The following is an 18,331-nucleotide window of genomic DNA, read 5'->3' on the forward strand; positions in this document are numbered from 1 at the left end:
TCGATCCTCATTTCTTCCAAGTCTTTAGTTTCTTCAATCGTCACAACGATGTGCTCAAATTTGGGATCCAACGAACGAAGTATCTTCTCTATTATCCTCATATCTTCTAACTTTTCACCATTTCTTTTTAATTGATTAGAAACAGCTACTGCTCTTGAGAAATAATCTGAAATAGACTCAGATGCTTTCATGTGTAAGGATTCAAATTCACCTCTTAATGTTTGGAGACGAACCTTCTTCACTTGCTCGGATCCTTTGTAAGAGGTTTGCAGCTTCTCTCATGCTTCCTTGCTAGATCTTGCACTTGAAATCTTTTCAAAACCATCATCTTCTAATGCTTAATAGATGAGGTAGAGAGCCTTCTTGTCTCTCTTTCTTGAATCCTTCAAATTTGTCTTTTGAACTGGTGTAAGAGTAGCAAAAACAACATCATCCACAATCTCGTTATAGCTTTTCTCTATGATATCCCACACATCTTGTGATCCAAGAAGTGTCTTCATTTTGATACTCCAATTGTCGTAGTTGTTGTTGTTGAGTGTCGGCACTTGGAATGATGCCATACCATTTGCCATATCTCTCAATATAATGAGATTTTGTAAAATTCGATTCCACAGATGAATCCGGAACGCCGAAAAACCTTGGGAAGGACTTGGATAACTCGGGCAAGGGGCTCCAACTCGGCTGACTCGGCTCAACTCGATGAGTCAACTCGATTTTCTGGCAGCAGTCTTCCGGCGATGCGTGGCGGTGCGTCAGAACTCAGATTGAGAAAATTCTTGCGGCGTCGGATTCCTCTCGTCGAGACCTTTGATCTTTCCAACTCACTCTGATGCCACTTTGTTGGAAATAAAACACTCACACAAACAACTTTTATTGAAACTCAAACAAATATTACAAGAGCACTCTCACTCAAAACCAAGAACTACAACTCACTCTTATAAGACTTTGCTTCTTCACTCACTTAGAAGCTCTTAATTTTTCTTGATGCTTAAAACTAAAATGGGGAGGGGTATTTATACTACTCAAGAACAATCATACACCACACAATTAAACTAATTTAAACCATTACAAATTCAACAAATACCTAACTCTCACCTAACTAAATTGATGTAAATAATGACATCATTACTTAAATGATGTAAGCAATGACATCAATTTAGTTTTGGTTTGGGTTTGGGTTTAGGCTCCAATAATGGATCAAGTTTATGATCCAACATAGTGATAAGTCTACGTTGTTGTTAATGGTGTATGTAGACGACATTATTATCAATGGAAGTGATAGTAAAGAAGTTGATGAGGTGGTTCGGCAAATCAATGCAAAATTTTTGTTCAAGGATTTGGGTCATGTTGAGTTTTTTCTTGACATGAGTTTCATCAAGGTTCATCTGGTCTAATGCTTAATCAACAAAGGTATATTGCTGAGTTGTTGGACAAAGTTGGTATGGCTTATTCAAATCTAACCCCCATGCCCATGGTGGTTTATCCTACATTAAAGGCTGGTGAAAGGTCGGCCTTTGAGGACATCATCTTTATCGTAGTGTTGTTGGTAGGTTGCAATATGTGACCTTAACGCGACCGGATATTGCATTTGTTGTTAATAAGGTCAACCAATATATGAATAGCGCGTGTGATACTCATTGGAAGGCGGCCAAGCGTATTCTAAGATATTTGTCTAGGACTTTGGATTATGGGTTGTGTTTTCAGCTCTCTGATGTGCTCAGTCTTGTATGTTATGTTGATGTTGATTGGCCACTTTGGTTGAGGATTGTCGATCTACCACAGGATATTGTGTTTATCATGGTGGGAATCCTATATCCTGGTACTCCATGAAACTAGATCTACTTCGGAAGTTGAGTACAAAAGCCTGGCAAATTTAGTTTCTGAATTGGTTTAGATTGTGCAGTTGTTGAATGAAATTGGGCTGCATGTGGGAGGTAAACCAGTGGTTTGGTATGATAATTCTTCTACCATTTCCGTGGCCATTACTCATCATGCTTGGGTTCAACATATTGAGACAGATCTTCACTTAGGAAAAAGTAAAACCAGAAAAATGTTATATTTAAATAGATATTGTGTTACACTTGCTCTAAATTAATATATATATATATATCACGTTCATTTATATATATTTAAAAATATTGTCAGTGTTTATTATTTTTTTAGAATAAACTACTTTTATTACCTTAGTTTAAAAAAATATTTTTATTAAATTTTAAATGGTAGTAACTTTTATATATAAATTTTAACCATTCATATATTTGTGTTATTTAATGTTAACTTTATTTTTTAGTATAACATCGTAATTTAACTTATATCTTATATAATTTATTATAATAATTTAATTGAACTCTAAATCCATTTATTTAAAATTAAATAATTATACATTTATACACAATATTATATTTAAAATTTTAATTTGATTTCTTCAAATAAGTGAGGGTATTTTATGGTAGTAACCAAAAAGGGTATCCTTTGCTTGTTCTCTTATTTTACTTTTTATTTCGCCACATGCACAGTTCCAGGACTGCATTAACAGTTTACAGAAATTTAAAATTGGGTCCAATTGTCAGATACTTCAATGGCATGTAAGATTAAAAGTTGTAATATTTTATTGGGTGAACTATTAAATGCTTATTGAAATATGAATACTTTGTTTCGGTATTTAAGTTCAAAAAATAACAAAACAGTTTAACGTCATTATTTTATAATAAATCGATCACATAATTACAAATAATCATTATTACAGACAAATTTGATATGGCATGTCTTAGTAGGGATAGTCAACATATCCGAATTCGAAGGTCCCGACTCGATCTTACTCAATAAGTATTTTTTTTTTAAATTTTTGAACTAGCAAATTTTAACCTAGATAAAACTGTTAAAAGACGTTGAAACACGTACCAAGAAACAGCCTCGAGTCTGCACCCAAATGTTTGTTTTTCTTTTCGAACTCCTAAACCCAAAACACATACTAACAGTTCAATTCATTATTTATGCTGAAATCAATGTTATCTTACAGGGAAATCTCAGGGATTTGCAATATCAACAGCAGGATCTGGGGAACAATCTGAGAGAATGGACCATCATGACCTAAAAGATGCTTTTCTTTTTGCCCAAACAGTCCCCTAGAGACATAGTTATTAGTCAAAGGAGACCCCAAAATGATTTTCCCACTTCTTTTGTGCTAACAAAAAGTGATTCTGATTCTGCTATCGTACTCAAAGTTCCATGATGTACACATGCTAAATAAACAGTTTTTTCCCCCATGAAAATGTTGATGCTAAGATTGCTCTACTTGTTTGTAGTATTTGCAGCCATGGCGAATGTCCAAAACTGTGCACTCTTTACCTTTGAAACTCTGGCCAGTACGCCTGACGGCGTTACGTCTCCGATGATTGTCACCTTCTTGGCTGGGAAATCGATGCTGAAGGATGTAACACCTAAAACCAAAAGTATAGAGATTCAGTATTGAATTTTAGTATAATGGAAGGACTGAAATTGTATTTAACTTGGAGAGATAAAATTACCTTCCATTCTTGATAGATGCTTCCTCACCTTTCCTTCACATCCTTTGCAGTGTAATGACACTCTTAACACCACAACCTGAAACCAAGATTGATATTTTTTTTCCGATTACAAGATATTATTGGTTCAGAATCTTACATAATTATTGATACGCGTATACTAAAACTCGTAATCTCTAAAATGACATTTTATTTTATCACTGGATTCTTTGAATGGGTTTGCTTAATAGTGATTAATTATGACTTATGAGGCATAAAAGGAGCAAAACGAACCTGGTCTTTACAAGGCTTCTCTGGGGAAGATGATGAAGATGGCTTGGAAACAACGATTTGATCTTGTTTTACAGCTTGAATCTTCTGTGCTTCAGCAGGAAGATCAAAATCCGATACTCCATCGAAAAACCCAGAATTATTATTACTAATACTATCGCCCAACAGATATCTAGAGGAACCAGGAGGGGTGACGAGATCAATCGCCTTGGTGCTGAAGCTTTTCCTACTAGTTTCTTCAGCTTTGATACCAGTTGGCTTCAATGAACAGTTCTTAGATGAACCCTTTTTCTTCTTCTTTTGATCACTCAACTTAGCAGAAACTGCTGCTGAAGAAGAAGAAGAACCCTTTTTTGCATGATCATTGCTCGACTTGGTTGAACTCTTTTTTTGGTTCTTCTTGAGCTGATGGTAAGGTACTGGGTTGATTGGCGATGGTTGGGACGTGCAAGGGTTGGGAGGTAGAGTTCTGGTGAACCTCTTGGCGTCTCGGATGATGGGGTTGTGGCGGTCAATGGCTTTACCGCTGAGTTGGACGTCGGATGCGGAGGAGCAAGAGGAGGAGGCCACTTGATCCATGCTTAAACAAACGGCTGTTGAAGCTTGGGATGCACAAAAGATATTCATTCTTTTCATTTTTGTTTCTGAAATTCGGATGTTGATAGCTTTGAAGTAGATAACTAGAGAATCTGCAGAAGATAAGAAGCAAGTTCCAAAAGGTCAGTTGTTTTGCTTTTTATGCTGAAGTCTAAGATAAGGAAGAAGGGAGTATCAACTTAATTAAAATTCACCTCGACTTGAAAAATTATATTTTTTTGTAATTTTGAATTATTTAAGTGAATTTGAATTATCGATTTGAGTTCGAGTCAAATTAAAATTTAAAAATTTTGAATTACTAGAAAAATTAAAAATTTGGTTGAGTATGTTACGGTTTTATATTTGGTCTATGATTTTCTTATTTCTTCCATTCCACATTTATTTTAAGTCGATATTTTATCAAATTTCAACCACATAATCCTAAACCATAGTAAAACACGTGTACTTTTAATTCATCGTTCATTTTAAGTTTATTTTAATTTGATAAATATCATCTCTTAAAAATAATTATACAATTTTCGAATTAAAATCGAAATTATATCAACTTTAGCTAGAAGGATGTAAAAAAGTTTGGCTAAATTAGGTTCTTTCACTAGAAGGGCCAAATGAAGAATTAAATCTTATGTAGATGATCCTTCAAAAAAAAAATCTTATGTAGATGCAACGTAGAATTAAATCTTAATGAATGAAAGAGACCTAAAGTGGAGACAGGGCTGGCTTGTTGTTTTACGAGTGATTTAAAGAACTTCATTTAATATATATATATATATAAAAGGTCTTAATGAAAAGGTTTTTTTTTAAATCTTAGATTTTTCACTTAGTTCCATGGATGTCATGTGGTTTGGCCAATTGGGAGCTTTTAAATTCATGTTAATTAGTAATTAGATTTGATTGTGGGAGACAAAACTAAGAGTTCAGGCCAGAGATGTTCATATGACAACATTGGTTTGATCATTAACTGCTGTTAAATTAAAATTATTCATTGTGTTTTTATCTCTGCAAGATAAATAAATCAATAATGAAATCTGTCTTCTCTGTATTGTAGGTGCGGGTGGCCTACATTATCGGTGTATTATTGCCTGTGAATTCAATGCTTTTGAAATGAATCATATGAGACAATCCAGCGGTAAAATCATGCAGCAGCTGGCATTGAGAGAGGTGTAAACACATCATTCCTATTTTTTTCCCTTCAGTTTCAAGGCTTCGTCCTGATTAATCTGGACCGACCTGAGTCGCACACCTGATTTTGGTGGGTGAGTCTCATAATAGAGATTCTCTGCATATACAAGAACTCAAACCTAAGATATTGCTTAAGCGATATTAAGCTATTTATTTGAACTAACCCCGCTGGTCATATTTCTTATTCTTTGTATTAGAGTTATTCGGAAGAAAATGGAATTAATTCCAAAATAGTTGAGGTTTAATATCATGATGATGCATGAGGGTAGTTGAGGATGAGTTGGACACATTCTGTGGTCCATGGAAATGGAACCATGCATTGCGTTATTATTTAAAAATCCAAGGTAAAAAATGCCCACTCTTACTGCAACCAAACACAACAAGGGCAGGCCCGGTTATGTTCCTGCTGCAAGATGGAACATGTAACATTAATGCTTTTTATTCAGATTGTCATAGAACATATTAAGTGGAATCGGATGCTTGGAAATGACTCTTTTATACACCAAAGTTCAAGAATCAATGATATCTGTAAACTTTTGTGATGCATTCCAAGAGAAGTATGGCCCCAGTTGCAGTTCTCCTAAGGAAAGATTTAGGCTTTATTCTAAGTGGATACTCACGAGCAATGCAACCATATAAAGGTACATGTATAGTTTCCTTTGGACGTAAGGTTAAAATAATTATTATATCAAACATTAAAAAAAAAGAGTAAATTTGATTAGAAAAAGGAAGTCTGGACAAGAAGTAAGAAGCGGATAGGACGGGTTGGGCACACCAACTTTTGTTCATGGTCCCCGACCCAAGTGTCGGCTTGTGAGTTGTGTCCCAACTTTCCCTTGTGCAGAAAGATACACCAAAATGAACTGATATTTTGCTCTTAGTTCTGCAATCTTCTAGGCAGGATAACATGATGGAGATTTGTGAATTCAAACTGGGCTATAGATGTCAAAATTCTAATTTATTTACGTACAAAGATGATAACATGGTCGAGCTATTCAATACAAGTTAAACCATTATTCGTGTGTGAATTCTAAATATATAAATTTTTTTAAGAGTAGAGGTATTTGTTTGGAATATTTTTTTCTTGTGTTCATTACTTATATTTATTTGAAGAATTCTTGAAAACGTAGTAATATGATCCAGATTTTCCTTTGTATTTTGTGGACGTAAGGCTCATTGAATTTACCATTCATTCCTTCCCTAAATTGTATTTCAGTTTTTTTTTGGTCCATTAAGATATCTAGGTTTTTTATTTAGCCCATTAGGGCACTGAGGTTTTTATTTTGGGATCTACGTCATTTTCTATAATGTTTATGGAATTTGTCAAGTCGAGGTGACGAGTTTCAATAAAAAATATTTTTTATTAAAATTCATCACATCGATATAAAAAATTTGCATAAAAAATATTTTATTGAAACTCATCACATTGACGTGACGAATTTCATGCACCGTAAAAAATATCGTTGATCCTAAAATAAAAGAGTTTGTACCCTATTTTACAATTTCTTTTTCGGACTGTCCTATTGGGCGAAAAAAACCGTGTATTTCACTCATTGGGCTTAAAACACATACTCAAATGGAATATAAGCATTCCATCAAAATTCATGTATAATTTAATGAGTAAAACTTAAATTTTGATTTTTGTTTTAATCATTAAATTTAAAAAAAATTAATTTAACCACTTAATTTTAGAAATTATATTTTTTTCTCATTCTATCTTTATCTCTGTTATCTCTTTAACAACATCAGAACAGGACTGCATTAGTTATTTTTTAAAAGATATAAAATAAACATAAAAACCTAAAATGATAGTGCTTTGGAGATTGACATTTTATTACCCTTAATAAACACCATCAAATAAAACTTAATACTCTTGATTTTTTTTAGAACATTTGGGAATACGGATTTATAGAAATTGAACGATTATAACATTCAGTCAAAAGTTTTAAGGGGATTTTTATTCTCAGTGAGGATGATTTAGGGTTTGTGAGAAATTGAAATATTTTTATTGATGATGAATTAGAGATTTCATAAGATTTGTGGGGCTGAAATTATCTAAATGTTACATTTGAAGTTATGAAAAATCGTTTTGTATTTGAGGGTATAACATGCATGTGTTATATATATGGTGATTTATATAAATCTTATTTTATTTTGGTATTAAAATTTGGGTAAACTATACTAGTGGCCACTTAACTATAGTCCCTTTTCATTTTTACCATAATTTTTGAATTTTTGTCAATCATGTCACCCAACTATTTAAATGTGTTCAATCAGGCCACTTGATCCTCAATATCTAACGTGGTAGTTAATAAAATTGGTATAATTACACATTTGATCCTCAATATTTATACTTTCTTTGCAGCGTTTGGAGATGAAAACGCCACTAATGGCGACCACATTTGAGGCATTTGTAAAGAAAAACACCACTATATACATAGCCAATAATGACGTTTGTGGTAAAAAAAAAGTCACTACATATCACAACATATAGTGTCATTTGTGGTAAAAAAATGTCTCTACATATCACAACATATAGCCATGTTTATTAGTGTCGTTTGCTTCAAAAATGCTGTTATATAACTGAACTTTTTGTGACGTTTTATGTTCTCAAACGCTGCGAACTGTTGCAACATTTGATTTAGTGGCACTTCTCGCGGCGTTCTTATTAGCGCCAGGAGGGTTTTTAACGATGTTTAAAATATACCGTTATAGGATTTGAAAACGCCGCTATAAAGTATGTTTTTTCAGTAGTGATTAATCGCTTCAAGTTAAATATAACTACAGGGTTGGCCCTGGGCCGGAGCAGGAGGGGCGCCCGCCCAGGGCTCATAACATTTTTCATACCATTCAACAAATAATTAAATTGTTTAGAACTTATTTATTTTATTTCGCCCTGGGCCAAAAAAATATCCAGAGTCGATCATGTATAACTACAAGACATAAAAGATATATCATCACTTTCATAAAATTCTTTAAACTTATGTATGTATGTATGTATGTATGTATGTATGTATGTATGTATGTATGTATGTATGTATGTATGTATGTATGTATGTATGTATGTATGTATGTATGTATGTATGTATGTATGTATGTATGTATGTATGTATGTATGTATGTATGTATGTATGTATGTATGTATGTATGTATGTATGTATGTATGTATGTATGTATGTATGTATGTATGTATGTATGTATGTATGTATGTATGTATGTATGTATGTATGTATGTATGTATGTATGTATGTATGTATGTATGTATGTATGTATGTATGTATGTATGTATGTATGTATGTATGTATGTATGTATGTATGTATGTATGTATGTATGTATGTATGTATGTATGTATGTATGTATGTATGTATGTATGTATGTATGTATGTATGTATGTATGTATGTATGTATGTATGTATGTATGTATGTATGTATGTATGTATGTATGTATGTATGTATGTATGTATGTATGTATGTATGTATGTATGTATGTATGTATGTATGTATGTATGTATGTATGTATGTATGTATGTATGTATGTATGTATGTATGTATGTATGTATGTATGTATGTATGTATGTATGTATGTATGTATGTATGTATGTATGTATGTATGTATGTATGTATGTATGTATGTATGTATGTATGTATGTATGTATGTATGTATGTATGTATGTATGTATGTATGTATGTATGTATGTATGTATGTATGTATGTATGTATGTATGTATGTATGTATGTATGTATGTATGTATGTATGTATGTATGTATGTATGTATGTATGTATGTATGTATGTATGTATGTATGTATGTATGTATGTATGTATGTATGTATGTATGTATGTATGTATGTATGCATGCATGTATGTATGTATGTATGTATGTATGTATGTATGTATGCATGCATGCATGCATGCATGCATGCATGTATGTATGTATGTATGTATGTATGTATGTATGTATGTATGTATGTATGTATGTATGTATGTATGTATGTATGTATGTATGTATGTATGTATGTATGTATGTATGTATGTATGTATGTATGTATGTATGTATGTATGTATGTATGTATGTATGTATGTATGTATGTATGTATGTATGTATGTATGTATGCATGTATGCATGTATGCTTGTATGCTTGTATGTATGCATGATGTATGTATGCCTGTATGTATGTATGCGTGCGTGCGTGCGTGCGTGTATTCATAAAATACAAGAAAAATGTTTTCTTTTTACCAAAAATAATGGTTCAAAGAGCGGATATTAGCATTGTATGAATCTGGTTTGCAAATTTTTGACATCACATTTTTTGTATAAATCACGTGGCAGGGTTTTAAATCGTGGTCGCGTTTTCGGGAATTTCGGATTTACCGTGATTGCGACTGTCGTAGGCGCTATTACGGGTGTAGCAGGTAACTCGGACGGCGGCGAAACCGATTTCGCGAGAGTTATCACATTTTCGAACCGTGATTTAAAACCCAGACGCGTGGTATAATAATATGGAGTTAATCCTCAAATTTCCACACAAAAAACACGTATACGTATCTTTTATGAACCTACGGTTGTACAAATTTGGACGAAAGAATGCCCCATCACAGCGTGTGGTTCGCTTTTCCAACACTTGTTCGTTTTCCAACCATAGTCATCTTACACCAACCCTACACAGTTCCATCTGTGTTTCATTTCAACAGAACGATTGGAAAACATGAGATTTTCTCAGCTACCAAACAAACAATTGTCATTTCTTTGAAATCTGCATGCTCCTGTTTGAAACTTACGATCCCTATCATTGTCAGCGACGGGGATTTGCATAAGGAAAAACTATGGAAAGAGTGAGTGGGAACGTAAACAAAGTTCAGTGTGTGTGAATATCTTTAGAACAAATGTGCACTTCGTTGCCCTTTCATGCAGTCTATTCTATGATAGGAACAGAAACGGAAAGCTCTGATTTTTTATGGGTTGTAATTATAGGATTTATTTTGTGGTGAGATCTAAAGTACATCTATCAATTAGTTGATTCAAAGTAACTAACTTGATATAGCTTAAGTAAGTTCTTAGATTTGAGTTATTGAATATGCAAAAAAATCTCCACTGAGAGACACAACTACTAAAGTTAGATATGCGACGAGGATCAATCAAGATTAATCAAAATAAAACTTTGGAACCAAGAGGACAAAACAAAACAAAAATCCAAATTACATCTCAAATGTTTTCAGTCAATGGGTTAAAGTTCGTGAATCGAGGTTGTCATTTACGAATAATTAATCAGATTATACTAAACGAGTTTAATCTATATTTAGAAACTCGTATGAGTTTCTATTAAAATCAGTCTTTAGACTTTTTTTTTGTAATTTTTATATTTATTTTATAGTAATATTTAGGGTTTAGAACTTTAGAATACTTCTCCCGATGATATCATCTTTAATATTAGATTTTGAATTTTCTCGTTAAAAATATAATATAATTCATAGCTTGGTACCGTACCCAATTCTAAATTATTTTATATTTTTTTGGAGAAATAAATTAACAAACGTAAATCAATATCAATGAGCGAATGTAAACGAACGAACATAAAATTTTATTTTTGTCCGTCCGTTTAATAAATAAATGAACAGGCATAGATCAAATATTAGTACTCTTTCTATAAATGATTTTGAACACAAACAAAATGATTTCCCCCCTCTTTCGTCTAGTTGATTGTAACAAGTTCGGCGGTGCCGGGATCTTGACCAGTTAATGACAATGATAATTGATTGATAATAATTTGATGCAAAGTTTTATGTGTATTTTTCTTTATATTTTTTTAGAATTTTTTTTTCATGTATATAATCGTATACTCATATTTCATCCAAAATAAAAATCAAGTTATAATAAAACTTATATGAAAAAAATTGAAACTTCGTCAATAATATAAAAAAGATCATAAAGACAGAGCTATTATATTATAATAGGCTTAATGTCCAAATAAGTCTCCAAACTATGTTTTTTGTGTCAAATAAATATCTACATATTTTTGTCCATCCGAGTACCTAACATTACAAACGTTAACACTTTAGGTGTTCGGACTATCAACGGTGTTATTTTTTCCCGTTTAGTGACACATGTCATAACCTGATAATTTTGAAATTTATTTAAAAACATTAAAAACATTATTATATTAATAAAAAAACCTAACATTTCTTATTATAAAACAACCCCAAAATATCAATTCCTAACCTTAATATGTCATTGTTGCCCTCTCCGGTCATGACCGCCGCTGCCGCCGACGTAGTTCTTGTCATTATCCTAGTTATATGCAGTTATAGTTGTTGTCGATTCACCATCGGAATCGCGTGGGATCACGATTTTCATCCTACAGTTCGTGGGATTTAAAACATCGATTTGTCATTAATTGGTCGTCAATTGGTTACGATTTCATAGGGGTTTTGGTCACCGAGAGGAGGAGAGGTCAGGTGGAGCTTCTTCGACGGAAAGGATGGTGGTCGGCGTGGGTTTAGGGGTTGAAATGAAGGGTTTTCAAAGTTTAGGGGTTATTTCAAAATTTATGTGTTTTCTTTTTTAAAAATATATAATTTTATGTTTTTAATTTTATATAATTTTTTAAAAATTATCAGGTTGTAACACGTGTAACTTAACAGGGAAAATTAACTCCTTTAACGGTTCAAGAACCTACTAACATTCGTAACGTTAGGAAGAAGAATGGGTCAAAAGAATGTAGTCACCTATTCGGCACAAAAGACATAATTTGGACATTTATTTGGGCATCAAGCCATTATAATATGTTAAAAGAAACAAAAGCTAGAATTAATACGAAAATATTAAAATTTAAAAAAAAGTCAATCGAACTAATTTCATCTTTTCTTTTTAATTTTTAAATACTTTTAAATGATTATTAGCTAATATTTATTCAAAAATTTTCATAATCATTGACAACATACATTAACTCATAAACGTAACTACTCGAACTTAGTTTTTATTGTTAATTAAATAATTAACTTTCATTCAAACTTGACATAAAACCTAGTTTTAAAAATTCAATATTAAATATAGAATCGTGGTTTAATTTGCGGTGGAAATCGAGTCCTGAACGAACATTTTCTAGCTCCATGCCACAACGCTCCAAAAATCAATATAGAAATTCCGAAGACTTTAACTCTATAATGGTATAATTACTTTGGGCGAACTGCGTTTGTAGTCACCCAATTATTCATACAGTTTTGTTTTGGTCATTTAATTATATTTTTAAAACCATACCTAATTTATGTGTTTGTTATATTTCAATTACCCACCGTTAAAAAAATAAATAGAACTATTGATGTAGTATTTTTAATTTTTTTAAACGCTATTGCAATATTATCTTATAATAACATGTTAGTATAACCTTTAATTTTTTAACGTCAATGACAAAAACAAAATTAAAAATATAAGTATAGTATAATTAAAAAATAATTGAAAAATAAAAGTAAGACCGCAATATTAATTGGACTACAAAAATACACAGTTTAGCCAATTAGTTTTAGTTTTCACGTAAAAATTTTTACAATAAAGTCCGCGACGTGAAGGCTCCAATTAGGGGTGAGCTCTAGATCGAGTAGACTCAAAAAATTTAGGGTTATTTGAGTTGACGAGTCCTATTTTATAACTCGGAGTTGACTTTAAATTTTTTAGAATCGAATCAAATTTTCGAGTTTGTGTTCAAATTTAATTATCAATAATTATAATATCATGATAATATTTGATTTTAATTTAAATGATTTTTATGATCATATACAATACATATATATAATAATACATTCCTGTGATTTTTTACTAAAAAAATATAATACATGTATATTTCTTTTATATGTGATATACATATATCATACAAAATTGAGATACTCAACTCAAATTTAAAATTTGATCTACTAATTACTAAAAATTTCGAGTTATTCGAGTTATATTTTACAACTCGATTTGAACTTGAAATTTTTTCTAATTGAGTCAAGTTTATGAAATTACAACTCGAAGTTATTTTAAGTCGATTTTTTTCGAATCAAATCGAAAAAATTAGTTTTTCAAGTTGAATCGAGTTTTATTCGACCTTTGATCAAAGGTTTTTATTTCTTGCGGTTGGTAGATGGAATGGAAGTAAAATATGGGAATCCCAAAGGTCAAAGAAAGTGAGTTGCTTTTTAATTGTCATCAAATGTGTGGTAAATTAACAAATCTCAATCGCCTATTCCCAGAGATTCCATAGAGGTTTCAAATTAAACAAAATATCGCATCTTTTTCAACCTTGCATGGAATTCGTGGGCATATTAAATCTCTGTTCATCATTATTATTTATCACCACTTTCGTTTTCAATTCCGTCACTTGTAGCATATTACAAAATTAATTTCCAAATTCAAATTCACTAAAGGGTAATTACATTTGTTATCACCAAACTTTATTCTCTCCTATTTTATTACTTTCATTTTTTCTAATTTGTTCACTGAACTTTACAGATTGAATCATTTTATTCACTCTATCGTTATTTCTCTAACGTTCTGATGATATGTCATTTTTTTATTATCATTTAATATAAAATAATTGAAAATATAAAGAGTAAGTTACACCGTTAATCACTAAACTTTAATCTATCTTCTATTTTGCTCATCCAACTATAAATAAAAATAGAAGGTCATATGCCACCGTTAACCATCGTAGATGGTGGTCGTCTGGTCTCAAATATCATTGGTCGCTTCGCCTTGACACCTTGAGTTCAAATCTGACCTTCATATTATAAGAACTTGTTTTGAAATCTACGAATTTGAGATTAAAAGTAAGGAGCCCAAAATGTTTCAGTTAAGATTCACAAATTTTGGACATTTTTTTATGAAACAACTACCAAATTCGAACTCAGGTAGTCGAGACGAACCGACCCATTAATTTTGAGATCGAACGGCCACAATCAACGACGGTAGATAATGGCCATAATGAAAAATGACGTGGTGGTTTGCGGCAGCAACCTGTCACCTTATTTGCAAAATAGAGAGAAAATGTGAGGGGAAGAAAAAGATTCAAAACGACATCGTTTTGGTGTATATTTAAGTTTTTCAAAACGACATCGTTTTGATGTTTGTGCCATGTCATAACAATATTAAAAAGTTAACGACACAGTGAATAAAATGATTCAATTTGTAAAGTTTAATGAAAAATTATAAAATTAAAAAATATAATGAATAAAATAGAAAAAAATAGTAAAATTGAGCGAAAAACGGCGTAATTTACCCTTCACTAAATTGAACACAAATTGTTTCTTCTAACTTTTGTTTACAAAAGAAACTTTGATTAATAAGAATTAAAAACGAAAATCAATGGATATACGTTGACAAGTAATAAACTATTACACAAATATTTTTGTCTTCAAGAATGGCACAATAAAAGAGGGTGACAAAGCGACACCATCAATAATTGTACTTTAATTTTGTTGTCATCACACCATTCGAACGACGAACTTTGAATGATTAACTAATTGTTATAAGAAAAAGTAAAAAGCTCTGTTTTGAAAATCAGACCAGATCGGTTGGTTCAACCGGTTTAATTGAGAATCGTTGTTTAGTCTGGTTCAATTTAAATCGATTAAACCGTTATTAGTGAACCGGCTAGAACCGCTGAACCGTTCGAACCGGATCGGCTGAAAATCGGAAAAAATGGGAAAAAATTGGGATTTTTGTTTTTTTTAAATTAAACCAAACAACGTCGTTTGTTAAACGAGCCAAGTCGAACTCAAGTATTGCTGAGCTCGACTCGAACTTGAAAACTTTAAAAGTAAGCTCAACTCAACTCAAACTCACAAGCTAAAAATTATCAAGTTCAACTCAAACTCGAAATATAATATTGAAACTTGAACTCAAAAAGGCTTGAACTCAAAAAAAAATTTTGAAGCTCGATTGAAGCCTAAAATTCGAGCTTGATTGAAGTGAAAGAATAGTTCACTCAATGCTTACCAAAAGGCTCCATGATTTTGAATGCCAAATTACCTCTATTATTTATAGAAGTTAGTTGTGATGCGCTTCTATGTTTCTTAGCAATGTGAGATTGTTTTGTTCTCATATTTTTTACTCTTTAGACTTTTGAGATGCTCTTCTGTGTTTCTTAGTCATGTGGGATTGTTTTTTTTAAAAAATTAAACCAAACAATATCATTTTGTTATGATTTTTTTAACCTAATTTTTTTTTAATTATAGTTATATAATTATATTTATTATTTAATATGTTTTACCTTAAATATTATGTTGTAGTTAATTTGAATCATTTTGTTTCACTTGATTTTATGGTTTTTAACTTATATATGTTATGACTTGATTTGAATATGACTTGTGATATAAAAAAATTATTTTTTATTAAATATTTTTGGTATTTTTATTTAATTTTTTAAATAATTATGACGTGGTCCGGTTCTTCCGACCAGTCAGACCGGTTCGACCGATTGAACCAGTGAACCGATAGCATGACCAGTTCGCTAACCGGTCAGGTTCTGAAAACCATGGTTAAAAGACTCCATTATATTAACACTATCAGTATACAAAAATCATGTCTAAAATGATATATTCTTTCGCCATTATCTTGGAATCCAAACTCACATTCAACACTACACTAATTTATTTTGTCAAAGTTTTCTAAATGGCGTGCTAAATTGATAAAATCAATCCGAAGCTCCGACCTTCTTTTGGTTTGATTTTCGTTGATGACCGTCTAATTAAATTATTTTTGAGATATCTTCTTCTTCTTCTTTGACAAATACTCACCTTTGAAATTTTCAGACAGACGATCCAAGCCTCTCAAATCCGATGAAACCCCAAAGCTTAAAAAATCATTAAATTTTATACCGAAGTTTCATGAGTTTTAAAAGAGATTTTTAGCTTCAAGTGGTAATCACTTTGATATCGTTTAAGTAAAGTCTCAGGTTCGAGTCTTTGTGTTATCAAAAATTTCCACTGAGCGACTCACCTACTAAAATCAAGTGTGTGACCCGGATCAATTCAAATTAATTAAGTCAAAGTCTTGGAATTAGAGCGAAAAAAAAAGAATGTTTCAGAGGTTGTGGATGTAAAAGAGGATTATACTAAAATCAGTGGTTGGCCTCTTGTGCTGCCATTGAAATATGACGGACCAAAAGTTGATGGCACGAATAGGGAAAGTAAAAAAGTAAAAAAATAATAATTATGCATTAACTACTCGGATCGGGTTGAATAAGATTATTTTAACCTTAAATCGATTTCAATCCGAACCCAATTTTTTTTAAAAAAAATCTGATCTGATTAAATCGAATCGAAACCCGTCGAATTAGTATGGAATGCACATCCCTACTTATACTCCTGTTTTCAGTTCCCAACTTTCGTAAGGTTTAATACATTTTCAAACCCTACAATTTATTAATGGTATAAAAGTTCTCAAAAATAATAAAAGTTGTTAACTAATTTTAAAAAGAATATTTAAAAAAAGTGCAATTGGGATATGGTCAGGATTTTGGGGTCTTATCAATAACTTATCAATTTTTCTTCCATGAAAAAAATGAAAATTAATTATATGGCCGTAGTGCATGAGATCAATATAGCCTATAGCCTTGACGGAAGTTAAGTCCGGTATTTCACGAATATTTCTTCATATGACACCATTTTCCAACAAGTTGGTAATATGAAATTCAACGATATTATATTTTTCTTTAATTTGTTGATATTTGACTTGGTTGTAATAATATTAACATTAAAAATAATTGTCGAAAAATAAAAATAAAAATGACTCATTGATGAGCTATAGGAATTAGGAATGTTCAAAAATATCTAATCCGGTTGACTCCACCCAACTACCCGCAGACCCAGTTAAAAAATATCGGGTATTTATATTTTAAAATACTCGATTTTTTGGGTCGGGTATCCGGTCCGTTAAATTTTCTGGGTTTCCTGTCACAAAATGTTACTTAACCAGGTACCCGCCGACCAGATACCCAATTTATTATATATATTTTTATTTTTATTTTATATTAAATATTTATTTATAATTTTCAAATTATTTCATTATAACATTATAAATTTCTAATTTCTTAAATTTTCGCTACCATAACATTCTAAAATTTTATTTTATTAAATTATTTCACATTAACATTCTAAATTATTTTTAAAATATTTATTTTAACTTTGAAACACTTGAAATTTAATTATTTTTTATTTTATTATTTAATAATTTTTTTCCAATTATGTAATTTGAATTTTTGAATTTTATGTGTGAATTATATATTATAGAACTTTAAATTATAAATTTTATAATTATATATATATTTAAAAAATAATATAATTTAAAGAAAAAATAAAAAAATTTATGAATCGGATACTCGTGACCTAAAAATATAGGTACTTGAATTTTACGAGTACCCGGATGTCCTGGATTGAGACATGGGCCGACATTTTAGTAGCAAAAAATTTTTGGTACCTTATTTTGAACACCGTTAATTGAATCATTGTTCAAAATCTTGGTAATGTAAAACTACTTTTACAATAATTATTAATTTTTTTTGAAAATAAGCATGCCTCATTAAAAATCCCTTCTAAACCTATTAAGGGAAAATAGTACCCACCTTCATTAACTTAAAATAACATCATTTATAATCACATGATTCAAACACGAAGGATAATCATAGATAAAGGAAATAAAAGAAGAAGAACTAGAGGTTAAAGAAACTAAAATATGAGCCACAGAGTTTGTCGAACGACTTATATGAGTGAGCATGAAACCAAGGTTG

The 18,331-nt window shown here is 31.2% G+C and overlaps 1 protein-coding gene across 2 annotated transcripts; it reads right to left on the reverse strand.

Moving 5' to 3' along the window:
- Positions 1 to 3,263: 3,263 nt before the first annotated feature.
- LOC120203856 (protein SODIUM POTASSIUM ROOT DEFECTIVE 2-like) lies at positions 3,264 to 4,513 on the reverse strand. 2 transcript variants are annotated; one of them, XM_039204015.1, is made up of 3 exons: positions 3,798 to 4,509; positions 3,528 to 3,603; positions 3,264 to 3,440 (listed from the first exon to the last, which is right to left on the reverse strand). In XM_039204015.1, the coding sequence occupies exons 1-3, from the start codon at positions 4,428 to 4,430 to the stop codon at positions 3,292 to 3,294; spliced, it is 858 nt and encodes a 285-aa protein (XP_039059946.1). In that variant the 5' UTR covers positions 4,431 to 4,509; the 3' UTR covers positions 3,264 to 3,291. The 2 variants fall into 2 exon arrangements, with proteins under 2 accessions (XP_039059946.1, XP_039059947.1); XM_039204016.1 differs by having other exon boundaries at positions 3,349 to 3,440; positions 3,556 to 3,603; positions 3,798 to 4,513.
- Positions 4,514 to 18,331: the final 13,818 nt, after the last annotated feature.

This window comes from Hibiscus syriacus, unplaced genomic scaffold (assembly GCF_006381635.1).
Source record: "Hibiscus syriacus cultivar Baekdansim isolate YM2019G1 unplaced genomic scaffold, ASM638163v2 tig00010374_pilon, whole genome shotgun sequence".
In the NCBI taxonomy this organism is placed as follows: Eukaryota; Viridiplantae; Streptophyta; class Magnoliopsida; order Malvales; family Malvaceae; genus Hibiscus; species Hibiscus syriacus.